The sequence below is a fragment of the Pteropus alecto genome, unplaced genomic scaffold (genome assembly GCF_000325575.1).
Source record: "Pteropus alecto unplaced genomic scaffold, ASM32557v1 scaffold3, whole genome shotgun sequence".
Classification (NCBI taxonomy): domain Eukaryota; kingdom Metazoa; phylum Chordata; class Mammalia; order Chiroptera; family Pteropodidae; genus Pteropus; species Pteropus alecto.
Genome location: NW_006442484.1, coordinates 53,601,778 through 53,611,196, shown reverse-complemented (window position 1 = coordinate 53,611,196; position 9,419 = coordinate 53,601,778). Strand labels below are relative to the sequence as shown.

The 9,419-nt window shown below is 35.3% G+C and overlaps 1 protein-coding gene across 1 annotated transcript in view; it reads right to left on the bottom strand.

The window, feature by feature from the left end:
- FAM171B (family with sequence similarity 171 member B) overlaps window positions 1-9,419 on the bottom strand; it is a 63,441-nt gene that overhangs the window by 12,238 nt on the left and 41,784 nt on the right. The window contains exons 4-5 of the mRNA XM_006921270.3: window positions 6,508-6,666; window positions 2,896-3,066 (exon numbers count right to left, since the gene is read on the bottom strand). Of these exons, the coding sequence (XP_006921332.1) occupies window positions 2,896-3,066; window positions 6,508-6,666 (330 nt within the window). The remainder of the gene's footprint in view (window positions 1-2,895; window positions 3,067-6,507; window positions 6,667-9,419) is intronic.

The following is a 9,419-nucleotide window of genomic DNA, read 5'->3' as shown; positions in this document are numbered from 1 at the left end:
TGCTTTTAATTGGATTGCTTAGTAGGAGTCTGAGTCAAAACCTTTGCTGATTAAGAGACTGAACTCTCTCTAGCAATGAAAGAGAAAGGACACTTGTTTCCCTAACCCAAATAGCCAACGGGGTGACAATAGTTGTTCAGATTCCCAAATCTCTTCAAATTCCCCAGATCTGGGATAGTGGAGATGGGCGACATGAGGCATCCAGTGCGGTAACATAGCTGACCCCCAAGAAGCTGGTGGGAGCCCCAGGATGAGGAGCAGGGCACCTTGGAATGGATTCACTCCGAGAGAGGGGCCCATGCCTTTGAAAGCATCATAGTTCTGGTGGCATCTGGTAAGCTCTTGCTGTGCCTTGCTTGGGTATTCTTAGGTGACTAAGAATTTGAGGCAGGGGGTTGGCTGAGGAGAACTTCCTCTAAGGCGTGAAGCAGTCCTATGAGTATATTCACTGCATTTGGCACATCTGGAGATGTGCACATGTGCACGTGAAGGCTGCCTTTCTCTAAAGTTTGTCCAGACTCTACAGATCTAAAAGTTAACATGGGAAATCATGTCTCTGAGGCTGCCAGGCCCCATGACAGTCTCCCATTTATAACTGAGAGGGCCGAGATGATGAAACTTTGATACTTCTAAATTAATCTTTTGTGTGCACAATTAGGAAAGTCCTGCTATAAAATTAGGCAGACTGAATGGAAAACATTCAATTAGTCTCCTGAAGCTTCAAAAAAGGATTTAGATAAATAGATCAACCTATGATGTCGTTTAGGTGTCAACCCACTTCTTTGAGGTATTAAAAATGGCTGTCCTCATTTTAAAAGGGGAAGGTAAGCCATTTGGAACTTGACAGACATAAATTGTAAATGCCTCCAAAACAAAATTTGGATCCAGCTGTTCTCTGTGTATGTCTGTATGTCTATATTATTCTACCTCTGGACAATATTAAAATTAATTTAAAGGCAAGCACTTGTAAGGATTGAGTGGTCTAAAATTCTCAGAAATATAGAAACTAACTCAAAATGTTTTCAAGTTCACATGATCTGAGACTAATCCTTAGTAAATAAACCTAGTTTAAGTTTGATAAGTCCATGTTAATAATTGACTTTGATGTCTATGAATCTGCCAAGCTAAAGAATGCTAATTGCTTACTTCTTAGTTTTTGTTAGAAATTGAGGTTGTAAGGGTTAAAATCTCAACATGTGTAGAAATAACTCTGTGGTGTTTCAGAAGGGCCCCTGAAACATCTCAAAGGATTTATCTTTTATCTTAAATAGAATGGGGAACATTGTAAAATAAGTGATAGAAAACCTTTTAGGATGTATCATAGAAGTAAACAATGGTTGTAAATTAAATAGTCAGGGCTGTGGGAAATCCAAGCCAGACATTTAGTTCTTTCCCTGATCCTTGGCAAAACCACCCTCCCTTTTTTTGTTGTTTTTGTATTCCTTCATGCATCATAGTCTGGAGGATAACAATTTTGCAACTTCTTTTATGCATTTGAAATCAAGAGAGAATGTAAGGAAGATTACATGGAGGTAGAAGAAAGTAAGGAGTGACTCACAATAAAAGATAGTTAAAATTATGTGCTCTCTTGAGGATGGTCATGCTTTACGAAGGGTGTCCAAAAGGGGGCATTTTGAAGATGTGTTAACCTAGATGCACAGAAAGAATGGACAGGGCTTGTTTAAGGCAAAGATAAACCTTTACTATGGTAAAATGCCTGGGCCGTGACTACTCACCATGATCTGCCCAATTTGAGATTTATGATCACATCACCCTGTGAGGTTACTTTCCATAGAACTCCTTTTTCGTCTACACTACCTACCTTTCCAATTACAGTGAAATCTCATTCCAAATCTCCTTTGAAGATTGACTGCTTCCTAATCTCAATCTACACAAGTAACTTTGGGCTCCATCCCCACCTCCAACATACGACCTAATAAGTCCATACATTTCAGTTGCTGGCCGCAAAGACCTCTGGTTCCTGAGGTGGGGATGCAAACTCAGTTCTATAACTGCAGTTAATCCTAGGACTTGTTAATAACTACTAGAAAAAGAATCTCTTTCCACTGGATTTCAGCCTGGGCAGGTATAAAATTAGATCACCTACAATCTTCTTGCTAAAGGAAATTCTATCCCAGAAAAGAAGTAACACTTTAGAAAAAGAAGAGGACAGAAATCAAGTCCCGTGTAACTATCTAGCTCTGCACTGTGACTCACCCAAGATAATTCCACCCCTGGCCTTTTCCTTTTTTCTCGAGGGTGGGGGGTTCACTTTAAGACTCTCACCTTATTTATGTTGGAACACAAAAACCACCAAGGGAAGCAGAGGAGGAAAAAGTAATTCCAGCAGCCATTTAGGAGGCTAAACTCAGGGAACAAAATTGGTACCCAATACTTTTAGAAAATAATCACTCTATCCCTTAATAATACAGTTTTTGATTTTCATTTTACATTTCTCAATTGCTTAAACCAAGCTTTTAGATAAAAGTTTATATTTCCTATCACAACAAAAACCCATAAAAGCAGGAATACTTTTAAAATATTTCTGCTTAAAATGTTAGGGTATATTAAACCATGGGAATATGAGTAAATAATACTATTTTTAATGTAATGTATTGGCATCGCTTTCCCCCACAGTTGTATTATATTAATCAAAGTGGGTCCAATTTTGGTGATTGACAAAGTGCTTAAAGCTATAACGTTGATTTAGTGCTCTACTAAAGATAAAACATTCAAATATAAATGATACATTTTAATATCTTTTAAATAAGGCATATTAAATTTTATTCTATTAAAAATATAGAAATGTTGTCAATTGTCCCTCCATAAACCTAAAACAAACAAACAAACATTCAAAAGAAAAATATTCAGAATATTTTTACCTAACTCACATACCTGTGTTCATATCAAATGTCCAGGCAGGTATGTGATCCCCTGCACTTATATCATTTGTATGTAGAAGCGGGAGAGAAACTTGAATAGAGCCATCCACCTTTAATTCTTTTCCTCCAGAGTATATTTTCACACATATTGCAGCAAGAGGAATCAATTCAATGCTTTCAAAACCTAAAAGAGAAGATAGTTTATTAAAATCTTACATAAGACAGAGGTTGCGGTTACATATTAATAGCAAATTAATATGGGCCTAAAATAACTAGTTCTTCTACTTCACCCAGGGCTATCCATTTTAATATCAAATAGATACTGAATCTTCATTAAAGATTTTTAAAATATAATTTAAAAATATATGTTATACACCAGTATAAGCTATACATATGTAACATCGACAAATCGATTCACTCAGAGTCATCTGATTTAAGGTCACTGGAATCCAATTCAGTGTCTTCAAAAACCTACAAAACCAACAACCAAAAAAAATACATCTTACCAGTATTGTACCCAAGTAAAGGTTCTGCCATACCACATCATCAATGCAGACATGGGTCTAAAACATCTTTCTTATATCTTATATCTTAATATTATATCTTAATATTATATATTAAGATATAAGATATAAGTTTAAAACTTATATATATAACTTATATCTTAATTATCAGGAGCTACCTATATTTTTCTATTACTCAGTGGGAAAAGCAAAAAAGGTCTTTGTTTTGTTTTTGAAATATCACCAATGCCAAAGTTATAATATTCACCAGAATATTTAGAGAATAAAATAATGTGGTTATAGATAATGTTAAAATTGTAAATTTTCTACAAATAATTTGATAATTTTAGATTTTCCAAGTAATTTACCAACGCATTAGAAATAGTGAATAAAGTATACTTATTACATATTATTTACTCTTTGTGGCTAAAAAATCTTTGGTTAAAAGCTAGAGTTTTGATCATTTAACAAATATTTACATCCCCTGAATCTTTGACTTAAAAGCTAAAGATTTGTTCATTAGTTTAACAAATATTTTAACAAATATTTACATCTCCTACTGGTACCATGCACTTGTCTAGGCCCCAAAGATACAGTGAGTACACGATCTCTTACATTGCCTGCAATATTTTTTCCCACAATCCTCATTACTATCGAAAATCCTTTTTTCCTTTCTTTACTTATTGTCATATTTTCTCCATGCACAATAGAAGGTACCTTATCAGTATTTTAAGGAAAATCTAGAAAGGCAGTGTATGTAATTGGGTAATTAGAAAAGACACTTCACTGAAGAAGGGATGTTGCAGCTGTGGCCAAATGAGAAGTTGCCGTCCATGCAAACACCTCAGAGAAGAGCTTTCCAGGCAGGAGAGAGAGAGAAAGCAGGCCATGAAGCTGGAGGGCAGAGAGAGGTGGGAACTTGGAGGCTATGGAAAGGAATTCGCATCATTGCTACTACATTATCTGGTGTTATCAGTTATCAGACAGGGCAAATACTGTCTGAAAAACTTTCAGGGTTTACTGAAAAATTTCGGTGAAATAAAAGATTTATCTCTTAAAAACTGCCTGAAACACAGATCATAGATGAGTAAAGTAATGTCATATGAATGGTGTTAGACTAGTATAGTGGTAAGTATTCCAATATAAGCACAAGGAAAGTAGTATGTAATTTGTAAGTAAGTATAATCTCTTTTATCAACTATTTAGTAAAGCCAGCTGGTTTTCTGAAGTGACGGCTCTTAACCCCTGCCCCGCCCCGCTCCAGCTCTATAGAGTCAGTGGCTGCAGATATTGAATGCAGCTGAAACTGCTGAGATCAATATGCCACTACTTGAGATAAGGCCAATTCAAAGAACAAAAAGAAGGAAGAATGGTACAAGGGAGAAAAAAGAGACTGAAAGAGATGAGGAGGAGGAAATTTATTTAAAAAAAATACTTTCATACTCACAGAACTCTAGAATTGTGCAATCCAAAAGAATAGCCACCCACAGTGTGTCACAATTTAAATTTAAGTGACATTAGCAGGGTAGTTCCTAAGTGCACTAGTCAAATTTTAAGAGCTCAATAGCCACAAGTAGCTAGTGACTACCATATTAGAGCAAAAGAACATTCCTTTTGATAGCATTGCTCTAGAACTTTAAAAATGTTAGCATTCTCAGAATACCTGAAACACTGAATAATCTCAAAAGCAGGTGATAGTGAATGTTAGAGAGCACAGCATTATGATCCCTTCCCACTGAATCTAATGAGTATTGTCCACAAAAACCCTCTAGTGCAACATGAGCTTCATTGGGGATGGAAGTATATTTGCACTATTCTGATCCATGTTTTTGTTTTGAGCATCCTATAATTGACATCTGGAAAATCCTGGCAGGTTTCTTCAAGAAGCAGACCCTGAGATAAGCACTGCTGAGGGAGTAGAGGAATAATGAAGAAAGAAAGCAGAAAGCCAGCATAGGATGTGTTAATGAGGTTATCCCTGTGACAACTCCAGCTCATTCTCACTGGACAGAATCTGGCTCAGAGTTGTCCCAGCCAAGGCAAAGAAATTTTTTTTTTATGTACTCTTATTTGTCATTGGTTGAGAGCTTGCCCCACGTGAAGGCCAAGCCTGCTTCCCGAACCAGGGAATGCCCTTAGCCAGTCACAGGTGTGTTTAGTAGGAAACATAGGCCTGTAACAGTAGAGTGAGGCTCATCTGGCTAGGGCACTGATAGCACAAGCTACAACAGGTTAAAAACAACAACAAACATCTAACAAAACATCCAATTACCCTTATTACTCTAATTTATGGCTGTTTTCTAAAAGAAACGAACCAAAAATTTGATACAACCGAAACCATCAAAATTACAGATTGTGTGAGGTGATACTAAACAGTGGAGTTTCAGTTACATTGCAACAAGTGGTAGTCATGGTGGAACAACCGTAGTGGTACAGAAGGAATATAGAGTTCTTATGGGGGTTATTCATAGATGTATTGTTAAATGTAAAATTCCATCATTCCCTTAACCTTGAGATCATGACAGCCTTATATAAATGGATTGGTGCTGTTGAATCTGGGATAGATATATTTTACTTATAGAGAATACTAAATACATACAAAAAGAAAAATTGACAATTGCTTACTCTAATCTATTAACTTTTTTATATTTAACCATTATATATAACCATTTTATATTTATATTGGTTTTATATTAAACCATTTTATATATAATCAGTATTGACACTTCTGATCAATTTTGTAAAAATGAATAAAAGGTTAAATTATAAAAAGTTATGTGTAAACTTCTTTAAATCAAATTTCCATTTTTAAATATATTTAATTTGCAAAGTTACACAATAATCATTACTATTTTCAATATCTTTTTTAATTCTTTTGGATAAAAGTATCCTGCAAATGAAATTTCCATGAATTTGAAATAATGTATGTAGAGGACTCTGTTATAATCTTTCTTTCAGTAGATAAAAGGGAATTAATTGCTTATAAACATTTTAATAACTAGGTTTGCTTCAACAGTGACATGTATCCTCAAAAATTTGAATATCAAATATCTAAATAACAGTATTTGATTAGATTTATGTACTATTTCTTATACATACATTATGTAAAAATTAGACAATACCTGACTTATCAAGAGTAATTCCAGATGTATACAGAAAATTGTCCACTTTCAAAAACTGTTGCAGAACTGTAAGATAGCCTGTAACGTTGCTAATGTGATGGTTGTCGGGTAGTTTAATTAAGGCTTTTGAAAACTGAACACTTGGTTGAGATTTGGCATCTGGAAAAAGGAAACCTCATTACAAACAGACAAAATAAATCCATATTAAACACAGTAACATTAAGCACAATACACTGTACTTAAAGGAAGCAGTTGTAATTATTTCTAAACATTACTAACATTTCCTCATATAATTATTTTAAATTTGGAACTGAATAAGAAATTTTCCTTTTTTTAGATCACAGCACCTTTATCCTAGACTACTTGATTCTGTTGCCCAGGATTTCTTCACCCTTTTTTGAGTTTCTCACTAGGGAACCACATACTGACCATTTTTAGCCCATACAGTTCACCTGGGATTTCATTTCTGTAACAGGAGTTAATGGTGTGTGCCAGGATGGGCTAAAACCAATCAAAAGCATTTCATTAATCTCTTGGTGACATTGATTTGTTCAATGATGGGCCTATAACAACCAGTTAACGAGATGCAATGTGAATTTTGCTTGGCTTTCTAGGGAAAAAAGACTTGCTTCTTCCTCAATAGATTTTATATGGTCGGGTATATGTCCAGGAGTTGTAAATACCATTTTGTGACCAAAAATGAGAGCTGGTTTGAAATTTGAGACCATATTTAAAAAGTAGAGAATTGAGAAATGGAGAGAGAAAAACCAGTTAATTATCTCAACAAAAGCCCCGATCACGCCGTGTTTAAAGTGGGTCAGCTCGTATACTTATCAGTTATTTGAGCAATAAATAAATGTCTCCTTTGGGTTTTCAGCAACTTGCAACAGAAAGTGCCTTTGCTAATATTCAGCCATATATTTAAGTGGGCAGGTTCTCTATCAGATAATGAAACATGCATTAAGACTTCCAAATGCCATGCACTCAATTTATAAATATTATCTCACATTAATCACTTTGAAGTGACTATCCTCTAATATAATATGTGGAGTAAGAACTCAGTGGCAATATTGATATTTCTATAATCAACATCTTATTTAACAATTCAAGGGGCAACTTTTAAGTCATTAAAACTAAAAATTATCAGACTTTAGCTTTTGCTTTGGAGTTTTTAAAGATCGTTGATAAAGACAGAGGCAATCAGTTAAAATTATTTGGATAAAAAAAGTATCAGTTTTAAAGAGTTACATGACAATAAATGATAAAAGAATGTAAGATAATTCTCGAAATCACTGTAGAGTTTACTTTTTATATATGAAGGTAGAAAAATAATATCTGGAAAGTAAATAGTTAAGGGATATAAAGAAAAACAACGCATTTATAATATATTATTCTTGTTTGTTAAGTTGTTCGAGGGTACAATCTGATACCTTCTGATAACTTAGATACTACCTACAACTTTCTTTAGAGTCCACGTACAATTGAAAACGTATACTAAGGAAGTATCTAGCTGAGCTTCTCTACGGTTTTGTACATTCCTGAAGTTTCCAACTTCTTCTGCTCCTTTTACCGCAAATATATTCACACACTTTCACTATACACACTGAACACCTTCCTGATCAAATCTTGGAAGGGAAAAACAGAAACATTTTACAGAAGTTAACAAGTGAGGATGTGTCAGAAACATCCATCCTCTCCTGTTTGGCCTCACCGAAAGGGTCAACTCTCAGGGAAATAAGGAAGTAAAAGGCAGTGCTCTGAGAATTTGAAAGGGCTCACGGTGCTCTCATGGATGTGTTCCAAGGCATGAGCACTCCTATCCAGACAAATGAGAGCTCACCACTGCTTGGTATAGTGGCAGAGGAGTGGCACATGGACGTGTTCACGCAAATCCATTTCACATATTCCAGCAGAAATTAAAATTGTAATGCGGTTTGAAGAGGCCAGTAAGGAACAGGAATGTGTCAAAACAAAACCAAAACATTGAAGAAGAACTGGAGAATCTGTTTTTCACAAAAGCCCCAGCAGCATAAAATGTAGCTTCTTTCTGCATGTATCTAGTTCCTATTTACTTTTCATCCTTCTATACAAAACTCCACATCCACCCATTCTGCCATATATCAGCAAAGTCAGTGAATCAAAATTCTCCAAATTCCTTAGTATCTCTAAAGTAAGAGATTCTACCACCTCATTCAGTAAATTACTCCAAGATTAACCAAACCCTCATTTAATTTTTCCCAATAATACTATTAGATTTTGTAATTCTTTAGGAATAAATAAGATAGCTTCTGAGAATGAAGAGAACTTTCAAAAACAATTCTTTTTACCAAGACTCTCATAAATTTTACTTTGAGAATTCTCTGCCTTTACCAAGTCCCATTATACCTTAGTCTTAAATATGAATTCCCTAATACGAAAGAATTAAATAGAAAAGTAAATTATTGTGATTTATAAAGGTTTTTTATAATATACAATAAGAATCACAAAATGCCGGGGTTTCCCCTAGGGACTAGTTAGAGGAGATGAGGAAGCGAGGTAAGAATGGAACCATCATCCAGCTGGTTCGTAAAGCCGAACTGGATGACAGCTTGAAAAAGACCCCAAATCAGGCTTCTCCTGTCCTTCCCCTTGGGATATGCGAGTGGGCCAATCATGTCTGCTGGGTAGATAACTACCCAGTGCAGGCCTTTCCCACAAAGGCAGCAAGATTAATGCCAGAGGCAGGAATGGAAGTGACCTACAAATTAGCCCCACAGGGCTGAGCCCTTTTTCCACTTTAACCAACCACTAAAGTTCAGTGAGAGATATGATTTGGAATGAAGTTCAGAAGCTCTTTCCAGTATTTCCAAAAGTCCAATGTTCTCATCTGGGAGGCTAAAATAGTAAAAGAGAGAATAATTCCCACTACACAG